The sequence below is a fragment of the Ceratotherium simum genome, chromosome 34 (genome assembly GCF_057802395.1).
Source record: "Ceratotherium simum simum isolate JZ-2026a chromosome 34, ASM5780239v1, whole genome shotgun sequence".
NCBI classification, from domain to species: Eukaryota; Metazoa; Chordata; class Mammalia; order Perissodactyla; family Rhinocerotidae; genus Ceratotherium; species Ceratotherium simum.
Genome location: NC_141933.1, coordinates 12,510,738 through 12,537,103, shown reverse-complemented (window position 1 = coordinate 12,537,103; position 26,366 = coordinate 12,510,738). Strand labels below are relative to the sequence as shown.

Below are 26,366 nucleotides of genomic sequence, written 5' to 3'. Positions count from 1 at the left end.
CTGATTTAAGCCAGTTTGGGACACGTTTTCCATCACCTACAACCAAGAATCCTTATAGATATGCTCACAGGTCCTCACCAGCATGAAAAGGCTACTGTCCCCTGCACTTCTCCCTCCCTCCCGGGCTCGTGTGGAAGCCAAGCCCACGTGGCAGGTGGCAGCACCAGTGACAGGAGACCCTATAAAACACAACATCAAGGCCTGCAGGGACATGGAAGATTCATTCTGGCAAATGGCTTGTAGATTTTTTTGTTTTCCTTTATTTCTGTTGTGCAATCAAAAAAAAAAAAAAAAAGCTAAGAGAGCTGTGAGGGGACAAGAATGATGGGCTCTGGGCTCCCTGGGAGCCAGTGTCCCGCTTTGTGCTCCTCCCGGTGACCCACCCAGCTCGGGGGTTCCTGCTACAGACACACACGGGGAGGTGGCTATGTTTATTATTTTCTTTTTTTAATGAAACTAGATCACTGCTTACAAAAACCTGCGTGAGCCCTCATGCCCACCCCTTCACAGTTCCCTGGGCTCAGCCTCTCCCCATCTCCCAAGAACTGAAACAAGCTGGGGGTGGAATGGCCACCACCACCAACTCAGTGACCGAGACGAGGGGAGAGCCCTGGGCTCCGACCCTGAGCCTTCAGAGGGTGGCAGTTCTGCCTCCCATGTCCACTCCCGTCGGGCCTGGAGGCTGCATGGGTGAGGGTGGTCCACACCTCCACGGCTCTCAGGCCACCACCCAGACCAGAGTGAAATGATGTGAATGTCCCGCCCCACAGACCCCCCCCAGTAGTCTCTCCCCTTCCTCCCCCCACCCCAGCCCTAACTCTACCCCACTACTGAGATGAGGCCCAGCTCCTGACAGAAGGGGCAGGGCCTACAGGCTGTAGAACTTCAGGCTCCTGTCCATGCCTGTTGACGCGATGAACTTGGCGTGGTGCCCAAAGGCCACCCCCGTGGTCAGGCCGCTGTGCTCTGGGAAGAGAGACAAGAGGCCCTGGTGAGAAGGCTTTTCCTCCTCTGGATCTGAGCATCGACCCCCGATGATATGCTCCCATCCGTCCAGTCCTTCCCCGGTCAGTGTTGATCACACAGCACGTTACTGCTTATCTGTCTGTTTCCCCAGTTGACCATAAACTCCCGAGGGGAGGGCTCCAGTCTGCCCTGCACCTTCATCTCCAGGGCCTCACTCAGTGCCTGGCACACGCAGACACTCAAGTTTTTGTTAGTGGGCTGAGTGAACAGTGGACTGTCAGAACCCCCTCATCTAAACTTTCAGCACAACTAAAACTCTGCTCAGCTCAAGTCCTAGAAGTGAACGTGAGCTACACAGGGGGCACTGAGAGACAAAGCACAGAGTCCTGTTCTTCCACATGTCACAATCTGCTAAAAAATTTAGCTGAATTTTCAGTTCAGTTTAAAACCTCAGTGCTCAGCTTGCTGGTATAGATTTAGTTCTAACTCCTTGCTTGTAACTGAACAGTCCACTGGCTTGTTCTAGCTCATGGTTCTGACTCTAGGGAACCTGGGACCCTGATACAGGGCAGGGCTGGGCAGAGGAGGCTGGGTAACACTCTTCACTGGACTCTTCATGAGCATCAGTGCAAATTCCTTCTAGGTGAAGGATCACACCTGGAGTCAACCAGCTCCCCCTTATGTTCCAGCCTGCCACTCGACCCAACTCTGCTCCAAATGAGAACGCCAGGGCCCAGTGACGGGTTAAAACCCATGGGCCACACAGTTAGGCCTGGACACCTCTGTATCACACACACTGACCGGGCTCAGGAGAATATGGGGGCAGAGGTATCTTGTGTCCTTCCCACAACCTGCTAATGAGGACAAGAATTTCACCAACAAAGACAGTAGCAGCTGCCACTCATGTAGCTCCTGAGTGTGCAGCAGGCACGCTGTCACCATGCGTGCCACCTCCACGTCACCAGCTGGCACAATGTGCAAAGCTGCGCCAATATGTCCATTTTAAAGAGGGAGAAGCTGCAGCTCTGAAAGGGAAAGGCTCATACCCAGGGCCACACGACGATGAAGAGGTTCACCACCCTGTTATCCACTGTCTCAGCATTTTATACTCTTCCTCTCTAGCACGTACCACTGCAATTAAGTAGCTATTGGGAAGTCACCTTCTACACTGGCTTCCTAAACCTGACTGGAAATCCCATTAGTACAGACTGGATCTGTCTTACTCACTGCTCCAAGCCCACAGCTGACTAAGACACAACACACTGAACAACAACAGCCAATCCTTACTATGCGCCAGACACTGTTCTAACTATTTATGTATAGATTTAGATATATGCATAATATTATATATGTGTTATATATATACAGCTATTTTATGTATATACATATAAATATATATTATGTATAAACATACAAAATACATACGTATTTATTTATATATATAAATATTTATATGTATATATACTCATCTAAACTTCACATCAACCCCACTGGGTATATACTGTTATCATTCCCCAGAGAGGTTAAGGAATCGGCCCAATGTCACACAGCTTGAAGTGACAGAGCCAGCATTTAAAGCCAAGCAGTCTGACTCCTGAGTTCGTTTTCTTAGCCACTAAACTCTACTGCCTCAGGTTGTGATTAAAAGCTGCCTTATAGGCAAATTCATGCCCACCCCTGGAAATTCCTAACCCGGTGATATTTCCCCTCTTCCCTCTGGGCCAGGGCGCCCAGAGATCTCAGGATCCCAGGGCCAGCCTGTACCTGTGAAGTGCAGGATCTCCGTCCACTGTTTGCAGATGTAGATCTGGACGTCTGTGCCGCCAAGGGCCAGGTAGGTACCACTCTGGTCAAAAATCAGTGACTTCACCTGCCAGAACCAGGAGAGAGTCACACGAGGGGAAGAGAAACCATGGGGGAACTGAGGATAAGCAGAAGCAGTTTAGATTAACTCAGTGAATAACCAACAAATGAAGAGGAGAGGCAACCGAGAGAGCTGGGGGGCGGGAGGGGCCACACCTCAAAGTTGTTATCCAGCTGCAGTGTCTTAAAGTTCTTAAGCTTGCGCAGATCCCAGAGCTTGACGGAGGAGTCGTCGGCCGCTGTAGCCAGGTAGTAGCCATTCTCAGAGAAGGCAATGCTGGTGATGGGGCCCGAGTGGCCAGGGAAGTTGGCCACGTTGGTGCGCTCCTACAGTTGGGAGTGGGTAGTAAAATGTCACCCATGAACACAAGTGGGAGAAGACGGAGCTCACCAAACTCCTACCTCCAAGACATCCTCCTCCATCCTTCAGGGAAGGACCGCTGGCAGGAAGCGCAGGGATGGATGGCTAGGCCCAGGGCCCCCAGACCACACCCAGCATGTCACACACACAGCAGCACTGTCTCTCTACCCTTAGGACACCCCCACGGTCAGGGCCACAAGCACTTCATTACACTGTGTCGTCACAAGAGCTCCAACCCTGGGCCTCAGACAGAGGCCACCATGTCCTACCTTCAAGTCCCAGATCTTGATCTGAGAGTCCATGGTTCCTGTTCCAAAAATGAGTCCATCAGGGTGGAACTGTGCACAGGTGAGAGCTGTGGAGAAGGGGAGAGAGACCTGTGTCAGAGCCCACTGGGAGAGACTAAGCACTACAGAAGGTGGGTGCCCTGTTCTTCACATTCCTCACCAGGCCCCGCACAATGGCCAGCACTCAGCAGGTACTGGCAGTAAATGTACTTTTAGAAGAACAAATGAGCAAATAACTCAATAAAACATAAAAGTAAATGATAAACAGTAGATGAAGAGAAAGAGCCCAGCACCTCTGAGGCAACTTACAGCAGCCAGAGGTCTCATCTGTCACCTTGGTGAGCACACGCCCTGTCTGGATGTCAGAGAAGGCCCAGTACTAGAAAAACAGACAACGGAGCCAGTAAGAAAGCAGGTCCCAGGTTCTGGCAGCCCTTCAGGGAGGCAGAGACCCTGGTTCAGCAAACCCTGGCAGAGCCAGCTCCTCTCAGCAGAGAGGAGATGTTCCCCTTGGGGTTCCGGGGACCTAGCTGGGGTAGGTAAGATGTTCCCTCCTCCCAGGATGTTCAAGCTCGGGGACCAGCAGGCCTCTTCAGGGCCCTGGCTGGGACCACACCTGGTCATCAGAGGAGCTCAGGAGATAGTCACCAGTGGCATGGAGGCTGAGGCCTGTCACAGCACTCTCATGGGCCCGAACAACCTGTACACAAGAGGCGTTCGGGACCGACCAAATCCTGATAGTGGCATCTGGGGAGGCGGAAAACACCAGCTCCTACAAGGAAAGCAAAGAGGCAGAATATCAGGGACAGAAGAGACGGACCATGACAATCTTAGAAAAGGGGACTGGGGATGGCCACACCCCAACAATTGCTTCTCCTTTCAGCCTTGCTCTGCCTGGAACCATCCATTCACCCAGTGATGCCTAAGAGGACCAAAGGTACATGCCATTAAAATGGTAAATCAAACAGCATTTGGCCTAGGGGAGGAGGCCTCACCACTCAGTGGTAAAAAGGATAACTGAAGCAAAGCACAATTTCCCACGCCTTGTTTCCAGGACCAGAGAAATGTGGCTAGCGCAATTGAGAAACTGATTTTTTTATTTTATTTTATTTAAATAGCCACGTGTAGCTAATCGCTACCGTCCGGGATGGCACAGGTCTGAACTGTACCAGGTCCGGAAGGGGCTGCAAGGGGATTTTCCAGTGCATCCCACACTTAAGGATTTCGAGGCAAGTTATTTACCAGAAAAATAGGGGGCAGCGAGAGAACTTACATAGTGTCACCAACCAATTATTTGGGTTAGTTATGACATTAAAAACTTTAAGGTAAAACCAACTACCATCTTTCATCAATGCAATTTCATAAGAGAAATAACATATTAACTCCCAGTAAGCAGGAGAGGAGTGCTTTCAATGTGAATAAATTTAATTTACGAAGAATTTACCATGTTATTCTTCCATTTCTAATTTCCTGAAGGTACAGGGAAAAGGCCGGCTGACTGGGAAGCAGGGATCCAGCCACCATCCTCCAGTCCCAGACCCAAACTGTTCTAGACTTACAAACTCAAATCCCACGATGTCATTAATCTGGTCCAACGAGCCGCCACTACCCTCTTAACCAGCAATTCTCCATCTCTTTTAAACCACACGGTTTTCAATAGTCACCATCAAGTTCTGATCCCCTGCCCTGGAGGACCATGGGAATAAGGATACATCTGTCTTTCTCAGATACGTGAGTCAAGATTTTGTTGAGCTTTGTTTACTTGTATTAAACACTGTAGGGTTTTTTCCTTTTCCTAATATGAAATATGTCAATGAATATGCTTTTCTGAGCTATACATTTCCCGTCTCCCTGTTTTTTTCTTTCTTTTTTTTTTGGTCAGGAAGATTGGCCCTGAGCTAAGATCTGTGCCCATCTTCCTCTATTTTGTATATGGGACACTACCACAGCATGGCTTAATGAGTGGTCCTCAGGCCCACGCCTGGGATTTGAACCTGCAAACCTGGGCCCGGAATGCGCGGACTTAACCACTATGCCAGGAGGTCCTAAGTAAAGTGCAACCCCATGACTCTAAACAGAGGCCCCTAAATGCCAACTCTGGAGAATCAGCTCTTTCTCAGGCCCACTTCACTTCACCAAGGAGGCAGCAGGGGACTAGGGGACTGGTTCTGGGACCCTACACCTCTGAAACAGGGCTCAGGAATGAGGGTCTGAGGGTGTCTAGGAGAGCCCCTTACCTGGGAAGGGTGAAACACCACACTGGTGACCTTCTTGGTATGGCCTTTGAGGGTGGCCAGGATTTGCTCAGAACTCTTGTCGAAGACGACGACATTTTTATCCGCCCCACCTGGAGAGAACCCAAATGAGATCCAAAAATGAGTCAGGCCCACCAGGTCCCTTTGCTGAAGAAGGTACTCTTGTCCCCAGCCCACGCTGAGGACAGGAGCATGCACCCTCCCCGCCGCCCTCCCCGTCTTACTCGGCCCGCTGGGCCAGGCCGGCTCTCACCAGTGAGGATCTTGTTGGTGTCGGAGGGGCAGAGGTCCAGGGCAAGGATCCCAGGAATGCTGGCACTGTGCAACCCCTGTGCAGAGAGCGCCACACCAAACCCAATCACGGCCAATAATCAAGGCAGGCCACAAAGCCATGCAACTCCCCCATTCCCATCCCCAGGGAAGGGGAACAAGAGTGACTTCTGTTCCTTATCCATTGTGCTTGGCTTTGTGCCTGGACGCAATAACTCCCTCACTGCATGACTGGGAAAGCCAGGGCTGGGCTGGAAGAGAAGTCCTGACCACTTAGCTGCCACCAAGGCTAGAAACAGGGCCAGGGGTCCTGGATAGCTCTCCACCCACTGCTCTCCATGCTGGCCTGCCTACCCCAGAAACAGCACGGGCCGCCCTTGCCTCCAAGTCAGTGGGGACCAGCCACTCACCACGTGGGAGGCCACCTGCCGGTATTTGCTGAGCTCTTCTGGCTTCACCAGCTCCTCAGGCACCGTCTTCCCTCTCTGAGAAAAAGAAAAAGCCCCGCAGGAAAAATGGCAATGAGTGTAGGATTCACCTGTCTCCCTTTCTCCTAGGGTCAACCGCCTCCCACCAGCCAACTCTCTCCCGGCTCTGGGAGAGGACTCACCTTCTTACGCTCCGTGGTTAGCACAGTAGCCTTGTCTTGAAGCTGGGAAAGAAGAGGGGAACAGGCTCAAGGCGAGACAAATCGTTTGGCCATGACAATGGCACACTGGACACTGGTCACAGCTATGCTTTGAGAGTCAAGAATTCATTATCTGCCAAGTTCTCTGCTAAAGGCTTACGTGCATTCTCTGTTTCTACTTTCACCCCAACCTTCTGAGGTGGGTGATGATGACCTTATTTCACAGAGGAGGCAACTGAGCCTCAGAGAAGTGAAGTCACTTGTCCAAGGCCACAGAGGTGACACATGGCAGAGCGAGGACAGAACGAGGTCTGCAGAGCCCCCAGACCAGGTCTGCTCCACTAAGACGAGAGCTGAGATGCATGTCGACAATCTGAACTGCTGGGAAAAGACACAAACTATCAATTCCTACAAAGGAGGATCTGTGCGTACAACAGAGCACTGGACCCGGAATCAGGGGCCAGCTCTGCCTCTTGTGAGCTGAGCCTCTGAATCTCAGTGTCAGACTCTTCATCTGTAAAATGAAAATGCTAACTCCTGTCACATCTCCCTCAGAGAAAGAAACATGAAGACACGTAATGAAGTGTTTTAATATCTGCAAAGAACCCCAATAACAATAAAAGCTACACAAGTTGCACTTATCAGTAATTAAAATCTTTTCAATTCCTACAAGTCTATAAAGTAGATACCGTTATTCTCATTTTAGAAGCAAGGGACACAAGGCACAGAAGGGTTGGTTAAGGCAGCCCAAGGTCATAAAGCTCCTAAGTGGTGGCAGCAAGATACAAAGCCAGCCAGTCTAGTTTGAGTCTGTGCTGGCACTGCTCTGCTTTATCCTCATATGGATACAATTCTTTTCTTTTTGGTGAGGAAGATTGGCCCTGAGCTAACACCTGCTGCCAATCTTCCTCTTTTCTGCTTGAGGAAGATGAGCTCCAAGCTAACATCTGTGCCAACCTTCCTCTATTTTGTATGTGGAACGCAGCCACAGTATGGCTTGATGAGCAGTGTGTAGGCCCACGCCCAGGATCGGAACCGGTGAACCCTGGGCCGCTAAAGCGGAGCATGCGCACTTAACCACTATGCCACCGGGCCGGCCCCCAGATAGGATTCTTATTCACACTGGACTCAAGGGAGATGGTGAAAAGTGAGGGCCCTCAGCATTCCCATCAAGTGAGAGCAGGACATACCTTCTGGATAATCTCGGGGGTCATTCCCACAAGCTCGCCCAAATCCATTGGCTCGCCTGCACCCTGAAGAGAAGAGAGATGAGGGTAAGAGAGGCATAGACTGTCGAAGACACTTGCACAAGGAGGGCTGCTGGTAGGGAAGGGGGACACACTCACCACGACACTTGGCTGGGAGCTTGGCACAGCCTGGGGCACGATGAGACCCGCCTGCGGCTTCAGGGTAGCCAGAGCTGAGAGAGAAGATAATGTTAGAAAGGGGATATGACAAAGGTGGACCAGCCCAGAGTGGGAGTGACGGGGGAGAGGCTGCACCTTCTCGGGCCGCAGTGACTTCCTTGGTGAGACGGGCAATGACACGGCAGGCGGCATCGTGCTGGTACAGAGCATGGGACAGCTCCTGGCGGGTTGTCTGCAGCTGCTGGCGCAGAGTGAAGCTGTGCAGCATGACCGCATCCTAGGAGAGGGAGACACCAGTGTGAGGGGCTGGGGAGGGGCAGGGAGCATCCAGCAGAAGAGCCTGCCCTTGATAAGAGGACACTGCCTCCTATGCCACAGCCTAGACCAGTATCAGTGATGCAGGCAGCATCTGAGTGACCCTGAATGCCAGTGCTGGCAGCCACTCCCGAGCTCCTAGCTCACACCAAACACCAGGCACACAGACAGGAGTGGGAGCCAACTCTTTTCCATCCCCATCGTCTTTAATTTACCAGCAAACCTCAGATGGCATGCTGTCACCTCACCAAAAGGAAATAATAATGCCTCTGCTGCTATTTATTGAATGTCCTCATTGTGTCAGGCACTGTCCCAGACAGTCCCTCAAGATGTATGCATTCATTTATTCATATTTTAGAGCACCTACTATGTACCAGGCGCTGCTCTCGTGCTGAGGACATATTGATGAATAAAACAAGTCCCTGATGTCACAAAGTTTATACTCTAATCTTATTCTGATTCTCCCAACACCCTAAGAGGTGGGCACTAATCCATGTCACACAGTCAGGAAAATCAAGACTCGGATATGAGGCACATGACCAAGGTCACACGGTAAGGGAGCAATGGAGCTATGCGTGAAACCCAGATCTGTGTGATTTCAACAACCGGGCTCCTCCTCTGCTATCATCCTACCCCTCAAAAAAGAAACTAATGCTCCATCCCTCCCACCCCCTGGTCCTAGTCCAGTGATCCATTCTCTTCGAGTGGGGAAGACATCAATTCTCATCCAGGGACTCACCCACTCATCCTGCAAGGCTTTCAGAATGGCTGGGATGCTGGTAGCTGAGGGAGGTTTGGGCCGGATGGGGTGAGCAACTGCCAAGAGAGGGAAAGCAGGTATGAAGATCCATAACCCGGGGACTCTTCCTCTCCACCAGTCTTTTCTCTTTTGCCTGCATTAACACACAACCATCTCCTCCTCCAGTGCACTGGTACCACCTCCCACCCTCTCAGGCTCTGAGCTAAGATGGCCCTGGACCGAGGCCAGCCACTGGGCACCTTTGATGTCGATGAGCTGCTCCTCGGACAGAGGCTGGTTGTTAATGGGGTCTGTGCCATTCTCTGCAATATACTTCTCAATGAGCCGCCGCTCGTAGACATGGTGAGAGACAGGGGACACGCACGGGTGCTCTGGCACTTCATTGGAGACTGCAGAGAAAAGGCAGGCAGTGAGCAGGGGTGGTGAAAGGGACCTTGGGCCAAAGAGATGCCTCACTCACTACTGGCCCCCCACAAGACCATGCATCCCCACACTCAACTCACAGGAATCAAGACATGACACCAAGCCAGTTTTGTCCTGTCTCCAGAATGCTTTCCAGCTACATAACTGGCTTCTCCATCAGTCTCCTGACACTCAGATAGTCAACAAGTAATTATTGCACAACAACTACGTACGAGACACCTAAAGAGCAGTCAATAACCCTGCCCATCTTGTTTTTGAACAAAGATGCTTAGTCACCCCTTATACTCCAGGACATGGAGATACACATGAAGCCACTCAAATCTCAGTCTAGAGCCTAGATGGATTATTAGACAAAGAAATTACAAAGCAATATGACAAGTGCTATAAGAATAAAAAACATTTACATGGTGTTTACTACGTACCAAGCACGATTGGAAACACTTTCCAGAGATTTAATTCATCCTCACCACAACCCCCAACAGAGGTATCATTTACACGCCTGCCTCAGTAGACTGTGCACCCCTTAGCATAGGGATTACAGCCGGTCTCTGACTTTCAGGACAATGCAGATGCCCAGCAGGCACTGGGTTAACATCTAACATGAGCGAATGAGAGGAAGGATGGTGGTGGGGAACACAAAAGAGAGGTTCTTCAAAATACAAAAGAAACAATGAATGGGAAAATACTGTGCAACCTGTAATTTTTTCAATGCGAAGGTTCCTCTTTCTAGACATCATTTTCCTTCCTTCCTTATTCCCTCCCTTTTTTTTGATTTATGGAGAGGTTCTGAGAAGAGTCAAGGGCTTGACAATTAGGACGCAAATAGAGAAAAGGATGAGAGACCAGTCACGGGATGAAAACAATGAGAACGGAAAACATCTCTATGCCACAATAAAATACCAAAAGGAAAGACAGTACAAGGCATGAAAAAAGCACGGATTCAGGGTCAGAGAACCCAGCTCCATCACCCAGCTCTGCCAATTACTAGCTGTGCAGCTTTAGATAAGCCACACTCTCCTGGAGCCTTACACCCTCATCCGTAAACCCGGCCCGGACCTTTATTCCTGCTTTGGAGAATTCTTGGGAGGATAAAATGAGATCACCGACTTGGAAGTGCGTTGTAAACCAATAAAGGCTTCATAAATGCACGCTGTTTTTATTAGTCGTGCAAGATGAGGTTGGGAGCCGGAGACCTGGCTTCCAGCCCTGTCACTGCCTCCATCTCACTGCGTGACCTTCGCAATCTGCAGAAGCTCTGACTCCAGGGCGGGACCTCAGACAACATCCAGTGCAAAGCCCTCATTTTGCAAATGGGGTAACTGAGGCCCAGAGGCTTAAGCCAGGTCACAAAGCCAATCTGAGGCGGCTCCTGCACCAGCCCTCGGGTTCCCCGATTCCTGCACCAGCTCCCCCCGTCCAGGCCCCAGTCCCCACTGCGTAAACGAGGTGGCTGGCCCCAGGGATGCCTGCGACCATAAACTTGAGGCGTTACGTAAACTGTGAAGCGCTGCGCAAACGCACCCCCAGCTGAGGGGGAGGAGAAGGACCCCCGTGCTGACAGGCCGCCGCCCGGCCTCCCGGGAGCCCTGCTTTCACCTCCGCCCCGACCCCAGATCCTCCCGCTCGGCTCTCCGGCCTCCTGCGACCCGCGATCGGCCGCCGCCGATACTCACTCGAGCAGATCAGGGACATGGCGCCGTCGCCGCGCTCCGAGGCGCCTCGCACCGGGCTCCGGGATTAGCTTCTGAGCCGCCGCGGGCCACTTCCGGTTCCCGGCGGCTTCCGGAACGCTCCGCGGCGAGCGGGGAGCGACCCGCCGAGCGATGCTCGCGTCGCGCTTCACGTGGGACTGCGGCCGGTCGCGCGCCTCAGCCTCCAGCACCTAACGGAAACTGCCCTTTCCCAGAATGCAACCGTGCAGGAAAGGGCCCGCCAGGGAGCACTCGTCTATTTCCGGACTGACTCGGCTCCTTCCGTAAAGCGGTCCCGCGGCGAGGGGAGAGGCGAGCCGAAACTACATTTCCCATGATGCAGTTGGAATTTAAAGCCAAAGCAATGCAGCAACGCTTTTCTGAGACTGGCCCTCTGCCGGGCCATGGGACCCTAGTCTTGCAGTCTTTGGTGTGCGTGAGAATTTCCTAACGAACTTGTTAAAATGCGTATTCCTGGGCCTGCCTTGGAAAGTCTGCATTTTCAGTGCATGCCCCATGTGATTCTGAGACAGGTGTTTCTCGGACTACCCAGGGACACTGCTGGGTGACACGGTGAAGAAAGTACAGATGCAGACAGGTAGAGAAACTAACACGGGTCAAGAAACTGTTCTGGTCCTGCCTTTGCTACCAATTTGCTCTGTGATCTTGGGCAAGTCATCAGCTTCTCTGCCCCTTTCCTACATGGCTTCTAGGTCCCTTCCAGCTCAGATGGTGTGGGATTCTTTGTGGATATCTATAAGTGATAAATAAATGGCAAGCAATAGGATATATTGGAGCATATGAGGAAGCCATTTGGTGTAAAACTAATTAGGCCTGAGTTTGTTTTTCCAAAAGGGCCTGTCACCTTTAAACATGCATTGTGTATCTGCTTTACCATGTCCCAAAGAGAAGAGTAAATGTCCTTAAGATAAAGATGCAACATCCCCCACATTGGCATTTCCTTAAGGATAAGCATTTCTCCTTAGGCTAGGATTTGATTGCTGCACTCATCCTGTGACCACCCAACTTGAGAACAGACCTGCAACCAGCCACGCCCATCGAGACAGCAGACCTGCCACGCTCTGTGTCCATCAATAGCTATTCTGGCAGGGCAATCTGGCAGGGCGATCTTGTGGCTATTGTAAAAGGGACATTGCAATCATATGTGATATGTGCTCTTTGACAGTATATAACTGCTCTGTACACCCCACTTCTCTGGTGCCCTTCCTTCCTTGGGGAAGGAAGGTCCCAGGCTATGGTCCTCAAAAGTTGGCTCGTAATAAACCCACCCCAATTTTGATTTATAGATTGATTACGGATTATTTACATCGACAAAGATAAGATACTTTCAGGAATCATGTACAGAACATGTGGTGTGGGATCCAGACAAAGCAGCAGGAGAGACAGGTGTGGTCAGTGAAGTCTTCTTCGCTGGAGAGGTGTGAACGAGCTGGACTTTGACAGATGGGCAATATTCAGATAGAAGAGAAGGAGAATAGAGGGCAGCTCAAGAGCAGGTACAGCATAAGCAAAAGCTTGGAGAGAAGAAGAAAAGTTGCAGGTATGAAAGGCAGACAGCATAGTGGCTAAAGGCGTGGACTCTAAAGTCGGATTGTGTTCTAACCCCAGCTCCACTCAGCTAGTAAGCTGTGTGAACTTCTCTGCCTTAATTTCCTCATCTGTAAAATGGACGGAGTGATAACAAGGGTTGAATTAACTCACAGGGTTGTTGTGAGGAGTTAATGTTTAAAAAAATGCTTTGAACTAAGCCTGACACATAGTAAGTACAATATAAATATTCATGTTTGTTATCATTATCCCTAAAGCCAAGCAAGATTGTCCAAACTACTATCATCTCTCCCCTGCACCAATAAAATAGCATCCTAATTGGTCTTCTTGATTCCAGCCTGGCCCCCTTCTAATCCACTTTCCTCAGAAGAGCCAGTGATCTACTTTCAATGAAAACTCTATTCCTGATACTCCCCAGGCTTTTCATTCATTCAGCAAATACTGGTTGGGTGCCTCCTAGGTGCCAGGCCGTGTTCTGATAACTGGAGATACAAATGATGAACAAGAAAGACAAGGTTTCTGCTCTCTTGGTGCTTACATTGTGTTTGGGGGGTGGGGGAGCATAGACAATCAGCACATAAGAAGAAAATTCCAGAGAGTAAGTGCTAAGAATAAAACAAATCAGAGTAAGGTGGATAGGAGGTGCTGTGGATCAGAGGGATGGACTATTTTAGGCAGGATATTCAGGGAGGGCATCTCCGAGGAGGTGACACTTTTGCTGAGACCTGAATGAGGGGGAGTGGTTCTGGCAGAGGAAACTCACCCCCACGTCCTGCACCATCTGGCCCATTCTGACCCTCACAGTCTCACCTCAACTTCTCTCCTGCCATACTGGCCTTTCAAGTCCTCAGACTTACCCACTCTGGCTGGTTCCAGTATTTTTGTCTGGAACACTTTCCCCAACTCCCTCCTTTCTTCTCCTCCCCTCCCATCCCCTCCAATGTAAACACCAGTCTCGCCTTAAATGGCACTTCCTCTGGAGCGTTTTTCTTGACCCCTGACTGAAGTTTGGTCCCCACAGCACGCTGTAATTTTCCTCTGGGCCACTCTGGATAACTATAATCATTTAATTATTTACAAGTATCTGTTCGATGTCTGGGTTCTCCATTCAACTGTAAACTCCATGATGGCAGAACCATAGTTGTTCTAGCCACTGTTGTTTCTGAGAGTCTAACATGGTGCCTGACACATAGGAGGAACTTCATAACTATTGTTGGTTGGATGACAGGCTGCCTGACAGGCCAGGCATCTTCCGTACTTGGATATGGTAGGAAATAAAATGGATCCATTTAGGTGGAGCCTTGAACCAGAGGTGGTTAGACTTGATTGGGCTGGCAGCAGAAGAGCAGTTGAGCTATGCAGTGATAACCACACATCCAGAAGATTCCTCTGGAAGACACTCACTGGATGGGTTGGAGGACAGACTGGAAGGAGAGAGATGCAGTGGTTCATTTATTGGACAAATCTTTATTGAGTACCCATTGTGTGCCAGTAAGGCACTGTACTAGGCATTGGGGATTCCACTGTGAGCAAAACCAGAGGAGTGTCCCTATACTGGGGAGCTTATGGCTGTGACAGAAGAATGGAGGAAAAAGGGAGTCCTTTCAAGCCTTCTGAGTTTCAAAGCCAGCCCCTCATGGAATAGAAAGGATTCAGGGCAACTGATTTTGGAGTAAATATTACAGGTAAGAACTCAATCTCAAGCCAGGGCCAGCCCCGCGGCTTAGTGGTTAAGTGCGCACGCTCTGCTACTGGCGGCACCGGGTTCGGATCCCAGGCACACACCCGATGCTGAGGCTGCGTCCCACATACAGCAACTAGAAGGATGTGCAACTATGACATACAACTATCTACTGGGGCTTTGGGGAAAAAAAAAGGAGGAGGATTGGCAATAGATGTTAGCTCACAGCCAGTCTTCCTCAGCAAAAAGAGGAGGATTAGCATGGATGTTAGCTCAGGGCTGATCTTCCTCACACACACACACACAAAAAACCTCAATCTCAGATTTCTCCCAGTCTCCCCCTAGAGGAGATAAAGATTCCCTAGGCTGGGAAGGGAGACATAGGGGATAGCTGTTGGTGGGTCCCCAAGACAGGAACTCTATGCCCTGCTCCCCCCGCCAAGGCTGCTGCTGCTTGGGAAGCAAGGGGACACATTGGCCAATAACCCAGAAGAAGCTCTATTTCCCAGGAAGATTAAATGGCAACCTGTGTGGACAAGTGACGGAGGATCAGGCAGGACGATATAGCTCAAACAACTGACACTGTGGATTCAATGAATTCCCACCCCCACAACCTTGGCCCTAATTAATTTTCCAAAAAGTGTGTACAAGCTGAAAATCAAGGGTAGGAAGAACCCTGAACTATCTGAGGAAGAACCCTGAACTATCTGAGATTGTTTCTACAACACTTAGATGGAAAACAGAGTTGAACAGAAATGAACTCCTTATAGGAAAAAAAGAAAATTATGTTTCTTGCACAGGGAAGTCTGTGATTTGAGATTGGTAGTTCTACAAATCACAAATCTCACAAGCAAATGTAAAGTTGCAACTGTTAGAAAGACTGGAAAGTGAGGCTCAGAATGCTACCAGAGCCTGTTCTGGAACAGAGACCCTTCGCTGATGCAGGAAGTGATGAGGGTCCAGAGGAGGATGGATGTGTCTGAGAAACATCTGAAGGAAAGCAACAACTGGAAGAGGTGACAGACTGGATGCTACTAGAGTGTGCAGTCTGGGAAGAAGGCAGAATTAGAAGGCTGATTCAGGAAGCGGGGGACAAAAGAGTTCCGCTTTAGAGTGTTGGGTTTCAGGAACTGTTTTAACATCAAAGGGGCAGCCTCCCTATGGCAGTCAATGTGATCAAAGCATTCCCAAAGCATCTTGGATGTTTTTTTAAAATGTTCACTCTCGTTATTTCATGAATCTCCACACCTACAGTGGAGCGAAATGGTATTTTTAGAACTTTATAATACTTTATAGTAAAGTTGAAATAACTGAGACCCAGAGAGATGAAGCGGGATGCCTAGAATCACAAAGCAGGCAAGGGATCACCTTTTGCCAAGTCCCTGGTCGTTCCCCCTGGTACTGCTTGCTGCCTTTTTATAGAAATGGGGTCTGGGAGTTGGTTCCTTTTCTTTAAAATTGAGTGAACGTTTGGGAGCTATCTGCAGAGTGCTGGTGTGGAATTGCTCTCAGAAGGAGCAGATGCATTTTCCCAGCGTTGTGTGCCTCTAACTTCTTCTCTAACACCTTTTTCCTTTGTGCCTTTTTAGCGCGAAAAGTTTCTCAAAACACCAGGTCCCCTCTGGCGCCTCTTCGTTAGAACTACATTTCCCACAATGCCCCTGGAGGCATATGTAGCTCGAGAACTACATTGCCCGAAATGCCGAGGGCCTGAAGAGGCGGATAGGCTTCGATCCCAAATTCAAAGATCCAGTTTACTCACTTTACAGCCCAGCTATACAGTAGTCACTTCTTCTCCTTTCCTGCCAGAGACTTCCGTTCCCAGCTCGAAATTCCGATCTCACTCTTCTCTCGGGAGGAATGCTTGGGGGAAAAAAAACGTAATCGAGAGAGTACGGCGCATGCGCCCACTGCCGTGGTCTGAACCGTGGAGGAGGCCGGCGGGTCCTCGGGCTCCTCCAGCCTTGCGCGTGCGCAGACGATAAACCAACGCCCCAGTATTGAGGCGCGGGTTTGGTGGCGCGTTTTAGCGAAGTTGCACGTGAAGGGCAGCAGTAGCTGGAGCCGGGTGAGTGCGAGCCGAGAGCGGCGCTCGGCGGCGGCACGAGGGACGGGGAGGCGGCAGCCCCTGCAGGCCGGAGCAGGGAGATGCCGCGAGGCCCTGAAAGCATGACTGGGGAGGGGTCCTACGTCGGGCGGCGGGGAAACAAACTGGGGACCCGGATCCTCGTTGCTATGCAACAGGGGGCGTCGTTACTAGGTAACAGGGGAGGCATGCGTTTCCGCGGAGAGGAAGGTTCCGAGCGCTGCTCCGAGGTTCGGCCGAGCGGGGAGCGGTTGCCAGACTGGGGGGCGAGATTAGCGCTGAGCCCCTAGTCCCCGCCTCCTGCCCCGCGGCCCAGTCTCCCGTGGCCTTGCTCTGAGCCCTTTGGGGTACCCCGAACCTATGGGCTACGCCGTGTCCCTTTCCAGCGACGCCACCCAGCAGGGCTTGGCAGGGGACACGCTGTTCGAAATAGCACATGCCACTGACACCCTGTCTCAGGGAGGCTGGGCCCTGGGGAGAGCCCGGCGCGGCTGGGAAGCTGCCCCTTTGCCCGTCGCCCTGCCCCCAAACAGTTGCTGGGCAGCAGCTGTCAGGGGTTTAGCGGGGGCCGCCCCCACCTGCCAGGACGCTGACTTTATTCTCCTCAGTGGCAGCATCGCCTCATCTAGGAGCTTCCCTTTAACGCAGCTGTTCTGTTCCGGTGGCCGCTGCATATTTAGATCCACTGTAAAATAAGCCCCCTCTCCCTATCTCTCCATGGCTCCCCATTGCTACCCTCACGGCCTCTTGGCGGACCTGTAATACTCATTTAACAAGCATTTACTAGTCATGGTTCTATGCTAGGCGCTGGGGATTCCAAGAAAAGTTAGTGTCAGCCGGACCAGCAGGTGCTCAGTCTCATGGAGGAGGCAGGCATATAAACTAACTAATGCTACATTGTAATGAGTTAGGTATATTGGCAATTTGTGTACTGCAACGTTTCTATAGATGTTTACAGTTTACAGAGTTCTTGCAGAAACGTGTTAACTTCTTGCAACGACTTTTTGTTTTTTTTTTTTTTTTGGTAACAAACTTTATTCCTATTCCAGCTTGGTATTTTAGAGTTGTTAGCGTCTCATTAAATTAGCTTAGTTTGGTTGTGAAATATTAAGGTTTAAATTCAGTAAATTGTAATATTAATTTCTTTTTTTTTTATTTTTTGTTTATTGCAGTAACTGGTTTATAACATTGTAAAAATTTCAGGTGTACATCATTATACTTCTATTCTTGCAAGGACTCCTAACCTCCTTTTACATTTGAGGAGACTGAAACTCAGGTTAAGTGATAGGCATAAGGTAGTGGCTTCTAGTTTGTGGCGGAATTGAGCCTGGGACGGAAGTGGAGGGTCCTTGGTACACTGCTGCACTTTTATTTTATTTTATTTTTTGACTTTTTTTTTGTGAGGAAGATAAGCCCTGAGCTAACATCCATGCCAATCCTCCTCTTTTTGCTGAGGAAGACTGGCCCTGGGCTAACAACTGTGCCCATCTTCCTCTACTTTATATGGGACGCCACCACAGCATGGCCTGACAAGCGGTGCGTCGGTGCACGCCTGGGATCTGACCCTGGGCTGCCAGCAGCGGAGCGCGCACATTTAACCGCTGCGCCATGGGGCCGGCCCCATACTGCTGCACTTTTAGACCTTTGCCTAAAGTAGACTTTTCCCTGTGCTGCTGATCATTTGTGGCAGCTGTCTGGTTATGCATCAGAAATCCCTGAAGAGCTCTAAAAACAGAAGCCTGAAAGCCCCTCTCTGGGAGAGTCTGAGTAAGTTGGCCCCGGATGCAGACATTCTTGCTTTAACAGGCTCCCCTGGCTGTTCTGATGGGTGACCAGAGCTGAGAACCACTGCTCCATAGGGGCAGCTCTGAGCAATGATGGGAAAATCAGGGCCAGCAGAGGGCACCAAATCAGTTGCCCCTCCTGCCACGTAGTGATTCAGAGTGTGAAAGGAAACTAATCAGAGGAACAAGCCTTGGCAGAGGGTGTGTGGACTGCCCCACCCTGCCCTCTTAGCAAACCACAGCTAAACATATAGTGCCCATCACCACCAGAGTAAGTGAAGCAGGCTCCCCAGCTCAGCCGGTTTCTCCTGGCCCTGCCTGGCCCTACTGCAGCTGCCTGAACAGAAGTGGCAGGTCTCGTCCCTCTTTTTGCTGCCCTCATACCTCTTGGTGCAAAACCATGACCAGCAGGTAGGTCATCTCCTGGTGTGTGGTCTCCTCATGACAGTCTGAATGTCCTCTCCCTTTGAGCTGGTTGATTTGGGGCAGAACCCGAAGCGCCTTGAGGGCAGGGACCATGTCTTATGATCAGCAGCGTGGGGGTGTGGAACAAGCCAAAGGATAAGATTTAGATCCTGGGTTCTGGAGTCAAGTGCCAGTTCTGTTGGTGAACTTGAACAAGTCACTTGATCTCTCTAAGCCATAGTTTTCTGAGTAAAATATGGAGAGTAGCAGTACCTTATAAGATTGTTGTAAGAGTTAAATGAGATGGTGACATAACAAGCACTTGGTAAATTATAAAGCAACACAAAAAATATGTGTGTGTGTGTGTATACACACAATTTGTTGTTGTTGTTGTGTGCATACTATTTGTCCGAGGCTGGGCACTGCGGGAGGTGAAGACCTTTAAGACATACTTCCTCTCAGAGCAGGAGACTGCTTAGCTCTTGACTACATGGCATCTCTTTATGAAAAGTATTTGATTGGGACGAAGTGAGGAGGTGTAATGGCAGTGGGTCAGGTTCTTGCTGCCTGAGATTAACCTGGAAGAAATGAGAAGGAATCCTGTTAAAGAAAACAACTTCAGAAAAACGGACCAGCCAGTAACCTGCACTCTTATCTGCACAGGGCACATTCCAGAATCCTGTTAGATTTGGTTTCCGGTGCCTTTCAGAAGGTCAGCTAGCAGGGCAATGCCAGCCTCACTGTAGAGAGTTATTTCACAGTCCCCCAGCTCCTCTCGACCAGGGCAGATGGCCGCTTAAAAGTTGAGGCTGGCACAGAATGCAGGAGGCTGCCATGGGGGAAGCAGCTCACATCACCCTGACCTTTTAGAATGGAGGAGAAGACATCTGATTCCTCTTGGTGGAGGTCCTTGGATATAGAATCCAGCCCAAGATAGCAACCCTGCTCTTTAGTCCCCAGTGTGGTTATGACCCAGATAGCTCAGGAACTGACCTGTGCTGTCCTCATCGCCGACCACTGGCAGGCAGGAACCATCTGGTTCTTGATTTGTGCCAAAAAAGAGTAGAAGGCTTCTCAGCCTGAGCTCCTTCCACGGGAATTGTGTATTTTGCAGCCCTGCTTCCACGGGAATTGTGTATTTTGCAGCCCTGCTTGATCCTACAGGTCTCTGGAGGGACTTAGAAATCCAGAAAGTGGGGCCGGCCCAGTGGCATAGTGGTTAAATTCACATGCTCCGCTTTGGCAGCCTGGGTTTGCAGGTTCGGATCCTGGGTGCGGACCTACACACCCCTCATCAAGCCATGCTGAGGTGGCGTCCCACATAGAGCAACTAGAAGGATGTACAACTATGACATACAACTACCCACTGGGGCTTTGGGGAGGAAAAAAGGAACATTGGCAACAGTTCAGGGCCAATCTTCCTCAAAAACAAAAAGAAATCCAGAAAATGCCTGAATGTGATATTTTTAGATTCCTTTCTTGGACCTTCGTTCTTCCCACTAAGCAAGACTGGGAACATCTTCTCTTCCGTCTCCTCCATCCTGGTGGTTCCAGATCTCTATCCAACTCCCTAAAGTTGCAAAACTTCAAATACTTGGCTGCTCCTGCCTCTGGGATGGCTTAGCCTCTGATCCTTGGGTCTGAATCATGGAAACTCCCTGGAGCTACAGGTTCCTTTCTGAGCCTGGAAGAGAATAGGAGATTTGCTGGTGCTGTTTGCCATTTCTCAAGCATGGTGGCAAATAGAAGTCGGAATTGAACACATTTTTCTTGGCTGATCCTCATCTGCTTCAATGAGTCCGTACCTGTTGGGTCTTAACTTGCCTATAGCATCCTGTTACAGATGAGGTCAGAGCACAGAGTGGTTAAGTGAATTGTCATCAGTAATTCACAGAGATGATTGGGACATCCCAAGTCTATTTACCTCATGAATAGTCCATTGTATGACTGTCTAAATCATTTCAGAGGCTTAAGTTGGAGATGATACAGCAGTGTGGTGTGTGTGAGGGGGTCTGGCGCCAGAGGCACCTCGATTCAAATCTTGGATTCCTCACTTACTGCTTATCCTGTCTTGGTTTCTCCATCAGTAGAATGGGGGATAATAGCAATACCCACCTGCTGGGTTGTTGTGAGAATTAAATGAGATAGGTGGCACGTGGTTAGCTTTTTATTAACAATATCTTTCCTTAAAGGTTGTGTGTTAACCCTTTGCCTACACTGGGGGCTGGAGAGTTGAGCTCACTCTGTGTCAGTGGGTCTCGACTTTGCACAGTGGCATCACCAGGGAGCTTTTATAGGTCTAAGCCTGGGCCACACCCAGATAGTGACATCTGAGCCTCTGGGCTTGGGACAGAAGCGTCAGTATGTTGTGAAGCTCCCAGATGATTCTAATGAGCAGCCACAGTTCAGCTCCGCTGCATTACTTTCACTCCCAACGAGTATGCGATGGGGAAGCAGAAGTTTGGCTTCAAATTCTGGCTGTTCTCCTTAACCTTGTGACCTTGGCAAACAACTCCTAAGTCTAAGTTTCTTCTCATGTGTACAGTAGGGGCGAGGAGGATAATAGCACCCCTCATGATGGTCCTGCAGAGCAAATGGCATCTGTGCAGTTATAGTTTTGCTGGAGCAGATAACTGAGCACTTTTCTTTACATAGTTATACAGTGGTAATCCTACTTGTGTGCTACTTTTTAGTTTTTTTTTTTTTTTAAGAGGAAGATCAGCCCTGAGCTAACGTCCACGCCAATCCTCCTCTTTTTGCCGAGGAAGACTGGCCCTGAGCTAACATCTATTGCCAATCCTCCTCCTTTTTTTCCCCTTTTTCTCCCCAAAGCCCCGGTAAATAGTTGTATGTCGTAGTTGCACATCCTGCTAGTTGCTGTATGTGGGACGCCGCCTCAGCATGGCCGGACAAGTGGTGCGTCGGTGCGCGCCCAGGATCCACACCCTGGGCCGCCAGCAGGAGAGCGCGCGCACCTAACCGCTAAGCCATGGGGCCGGCCCCTAAGTTGTTTTATATCAGCCTTATCTTAAGTAGGTTATAACCTCCTTGGTGACAAAGCCTTAGATTAGAGTCTTATCATTTTTTTGTGCCCATAGCACCTAAGACACAGAGACGGGCTTTCAGATTTTTAGAACTGGAATAAGCCTTAGAGAGATCTTCTCATCTACCCTAAGGCGTTGAATAATACTAGCTGGCTAATTAATATGCAAGTGGTAAAGAATGTGGAAGAGAAACCCGTGAATCAGATGGTTGTGCCCAGCGTTAGTCACAAGTCCCAGTTCTGCCTTTCTCAGTTAACAGGGTAGGGGAGGACGAAGGTGTTGGAGCAAGTCCTAGCTGGGACAGTGGGTTTCTATGCCACTTCTGGCTCTCTGCTCACTCTGTGCTTCTCTCCTAGCAGACCCAGCCATGGCAGGCACAGGCAGCAGTTCGCCACGGGGCAAGCATCTGTTCAAAGTCATCCTGATGGTCCTAGTGGCCCTCATCCTCCTCCACTCAGCGTCATGCCAGTCCCATCCAGACTTTGTGTCACCAGGCCAGCAGAAGAGGGAGGTCCCGGTTGATCTCTTGAGCGAGATAGGTCGATCTGTGCGGGGAACACTGGAGGCCTGGATCGGGCCAGAGACGGTGCACCTGGTTTCCGAGGTAAGGAGGGTGGTCCTGCTGTGACGACACACACTGAGGAAAGATAAAAGAGGAGACGTTGTTCACGGCCACCCCGTCCTGGCCCCATGTCCTCTGTGTGTCATAACCCCTGGTGCAGAGAGCCCCACATTCCACAGAGGGAAGCCAGACAGTACCTGCCTTTTGCACTCTCGTTGTTTGCATCCTACCCTAGGGCCTTTAGCTCCACCCACATCTTTCCCATGGTCCTGACCTTTCTTTGCCAGAAAGGCTGGGAAATGAGCCATCTTTATAAACCCATGCCACTGGGTGACTACAGAGCCTGACTTTGGTCTAAATCTGACCTTGAGTCTTATTTTAGCAATCAAGACCTGAGTGCATTCCTCCACCTGTCGAGGTGGGGGTGGGGCTGACTCAGGGGCTTCAGGCAGGCCTGTCTCTTCTACCTGATGGCATCCTAAGCATGGTGTCGCATACTTTTGATAGGTTGTACTAAATGGCTGAGCCGATCCTTTATAAAATCCATAATAGAGTAGAGCTGATTAACTCCTTTTTCATTAAAACATCCTAGACAGATTCTTTATAGATCTTTACAGGTGTTACTTCACACACCTCATGATTCCCTTGGAGCCTAGGGGGACCCCAATTTTATAGGGTGACTACTACAGGATTTGATGATTCCCCCCCACACACGTACACCTACTACTACCACCAAAGTATTCTAGCAAATCAGTTGAATGAGGGCCCAGATGTCCTGGGTTCCAGTTGAGGAAGGAGAAATGGCCTGCCATCCATCCCTGTCCCCTGGAAGGTGGCTGTGGAAGGGACCCCTTAGCCAAGCCCGGGTGGGCAAACCTCTGGCTGAGAAGCAGGTGAGACACCTTCCAGCCGAGCCTTGCCTGGGCAGTGGTGGTGAGGCTTGGAGGAGAAGAGCGTCGTTAATTATGAACTCATCTCAGCCCTGCTCCTTCCACAGACCTTGTCTCAGGTGATGTGGGCCATCTCGTCAGCCATCTCCGTGGCCTTCTTCGCCCTGTCTGGGATCGCTGCACAGCTGCTGAGTGCCTTGGGGCTAGACGGTGAGTGGCAGAGAACTGGTTGGGTCGGCTGGAGCTTCGCCGGTCACTTCCTGTTTGTGGGAGTTTATGTTTTCAGGGTCTAGACTTTTCCGCAGCTGCTCGACCCCTCCTGGGTCTCCCCAGAGGCACGCTGGGGAGCAGGCTAATTACCACCACCTCCCAGGCCTTCGCTTCATGTCAGACTAAGCAAGGCACCCGTAGTATCTCATTTAGCTGTTACCACAGCCCAGAGCTTTACCCCCATTTAGTAGATGAAAGAGGCTCAGCCAAGGGAAGTAATCTACCCACAGCTGGCAGGAAGCAGAACTGAGATTCCTGCTCACGTCTCTGTGACCTGTGGGAAGGGGTCTTCCTTTGCAAGGGGGTTAGTTCCTCCCCCTTTTTTGGTTCCTGCCCCCCGGTCCCCTCACTACTCCAGATTGACTGATCCTGCGATTCTCCTCCTTCCAGGAGATCAGCTCACCCAGGGCCTGAAGCTCAGCCCCAGCCAGGTCCAGACCTTCCTGCTGTGGGGAGCTGGGGCCCTGGTGGTCTATTGGCTCCTGTCCCTGCTCCTCGGCTTGATCTTGGCCTTGCTGGGGCGGATCCTGTGGGGCCTGAAGCTTGTCCTCTTCCTGGCCGGCTTTGTGGCCCTGGTGCGGTCTGTGCCCGACCCTTCCACCCGGGCCTTGCTCCTCCTGGCCCTGCTGACCCTCTACGCCCTGCTGAGCCGGCTCCTTGGCACCCGGGCCTCCGCCCACCTTGAGGCCAAGGTGCGTGGGCTGGAGCGCCAGGTAGAGGAGCTGCGCTGGCGGCAGAGGCGAGCGGCCAAGGGGCCCCGGAGCGTGGAGGAGGAGTGAGAAGGCGAAGTGACAACGCCAGCCACCTTGGTTGTACCAAAGAGCTGTGCCGCTTCTGGGTCGCACAGCCCTCCTTCCAGCCCTCCTGCCCTTTTCTTGCCCTCTGACCCTTGAGAACCTTTATCTCTGCGTCAGACCCCCTACCTGAGACAGAGGAAGACCGGTCCCCCTGCTGGTCCTCTGTCTGGGGTTGGTTCTCTTAACCCTTCCTCTGCTCCCAGCCTGTCCCGGCCAGTGAGAGTCGGAGGGGCCTCCCCTCCAGCTTCTGCATCTGCTCTCAGCGAACGAACATCACTGCCATCTCCCGCAACTCCGCCACTGCCTTGCCTTCCTCGGATGGTCTTGCTCTTCTGTCTTCCAGCTCCTCCTCTTTGAAGTCCTCAGTTCCCTTCCTGTTTGTCTCTCTCCAGCCCTGTTCTCCCACCAACCCCCAGTCCCTCAAGGCGTGCTCCTGTCCCCTTCATTGCCCAGCCACGGGGAAGAGGCTTGGGAGCTGAGGGGATGGGAAGGGGGGAAGTTCTCACGTGGGGCTGGGGCCGAGGATGTACACTGAGTCCCTTACAAGTGCCTTAATCCGAGCCAGCGGGGCCCTCCGCTTGCCCGCTCCTGTACTGAATGTAGGAAGGTGCACTGTGGCTGCTTTGTGTCAAGAAGAGAGTGGTCCCTCTCAGAAGCTTGATTCCCCTTCAGCAAAGCAAAAGATGACCGCTTCCTAGGCTTGTGCCGGCAAGTAGGACCCTGCAGTGGCCATCAGATCCCCTGTGGGGGTTTCAGAGACCCTGAAGGAGGAAGGAGGACTCATCTCCTTGTCTGCACAGCTCCAGGCCGTTCTCCACCATCTCCCTCCCTCAGTGCCACCAGGGAGTTGCTGATCAGGACCCACCCCAGTGGCCTAGGAAGCACAGAGCAGACCCACCAGAGATGCGCACACAGCTCTTTCCCTCCACTTGCTCTGCGGGGAGCAGGGGAGCCTGCCGGCTGACCCCTCTCCATCAGGACTCTTATTCTTCCTTTGAGGCTCTGCTGGAGGTGAATGTCCTCCTCTGCCAGGCCCAGCACATGATATGAAGAATAAACGCCCAGTGCTTACTGTTCAGGTTTGACATGGAATCACAGCTACGGTGATATATATTTTTATCAGCGCTTGGTTGGTTTTAAATAAAATGCACGCTATTTTATTATCTTGTTCCGTATAAAATGTATTTACTCAAAGTCCGGATTGCTTTGATTTCTTGCTCTACAGCTAAACCCACTTCTGTGGAGCCGCCTGGCTTTCTAGACTTTTCCCTACATCAGGCAATGTGAAGCTAGGAGAAAGGGGGGAAGGGAGGGAGCACAAAGAAGGCCTCCAGGAGTGAGGAATGAGGAAGGCATGCCCTCATTACAAAACTTTCAGGAACTGACTGGCCCGGAGCTGTTGGAATAGTGTGTATGTGGGGGAGGAAGGTACCCCTTTCACCATTGGAGTGCAGGAGTGTCAAAGGCTGGCCCATAGCCTGGAGACCTGCCTGCCCCCCGCCCCCCAGGAGTTTCCTGCACTGTGGTTCTCAACCAGGCCCATAGATTGGATTGGTTTTGTGGAGGGGCCTGGGGCATGGCTTTTTGTTTTTAAGCTGCCCAGGAGATGCTAATGTGCAACCAGTTGCCTTGCTCTGACCTGTCCCACACTGCCTGGCAGGGACGCTGGGCCTGGAGGCCAGGACCTGGGAGACAGGCCTGCTCTCAGGAGCAGAGACCAGCCCCCACCCTTCCTAGGCCCACAAGCCTCTCCCTGGGATGGGGCTGGACAGGAAACTCCAGCTGCCTGCACCTGGAGCCCTTCCTCCACAGGAGTGGCCCAGGGCTCTGTCAGGCAGGCCCAGGTGGCTGTCACCTGGCCCTTTGGCCCTCTTTCATCCCCTTTACACCCCTGCAGCTCAGTTCCCCATGTCCTTGAGTTCTGGTTCTGATGCGGATGTCAGATGCCTTCATAGGTGAGCTGCTTGTGGGGTGGGAGTGAGGCAGAGGAAGTGGCTTTTTCCTCCTGGGTCAGGAGCCTCCGAGAGGGAGCGAACAGAACCTGTGATGTCTCTCTTGGCAGAGGCGGGTCGGTTGCCTGTTGTTCAGTCCT

The 26,366-nt window shown here is 51.1% G+C and overlaps 2 protein-coding genes across 3 annotated transcripts; one reads left to right on the top strand and one right to left on the bottom strand.

Moving 5' to 3' along the window:
- Window positions 1-804: 804 nt before the first annotated feature.
- PRPF19 (pre-mRNA processing factor 19) lies at window positions 805-11,380 on the bottom strand. The gene is made up of 16 exons (XM_004437436.3): window positions 11,169-11,380; window positions 9,312-9,461; window positions 9,052-9,128; window positions 8,133-8,274; window positions 7,977-8,050; window positions 7,821-7,883; window positions 6,613-6,654; window positions 6,413-6,487; window positions 5,986-6,061; window positions 5,715-5,824; window positions 4,094-4,249; window positions 3,787-3,856; window positions 3,460-3,545; window positions 2,986-3,156; window positions 2,731-2,836; window positions 805-966 (listed from the first exon to the last, which is right to left on the bottom strand). Exons 1-16 carry the CDS (start codon window positions 11,185-11,187, stop codon window positions 869-871), a joined length of 1,515 nt encoding a protein of 504 aa, XP_004437493.1. The 5' UTR covers window positions 11,188-11,380; the 3' UTR covers window positions 805-868.
- A 4,829-nt stretch (window positions 11,381-16,209) lies between these two features.
- On the top strand, window positions 16,210-25,468 carry TMEM109 (transmembrane protein 109). Of its 2 annotated transcripts, none has more exons than XM_087422852.1 (4): window positions 16,210-16,504; window positions 22,112-22,359; window positions 23,315-23,417; window positions 23,868-25,468. In XM_087422852.1, exons 2-4 carry the CDS (start codon window positions 22,123-22,125, stop codon window positions 24,254-24,256), a joined length of 729 nt encoding a protein of 242 aa, XP_087278978.1. In that variant the 5' UTR covers window positions 16,210-16,504; window positions 22,112-22,122; the 3' UTR covers window positions 24,257-25,468. The 2 variants fall into 2 exon arrangements, with proteins under 2 accessions (XP_087278978.1, XP_087278977.1); XM_087422851.1 differs by having other exon boundaries at window positions 16,212-16,504; window positions 22,115-22,359.
- The last annotated feature ends 898 nt before the right edge of the window (window positions 25,469-26,366 follow it).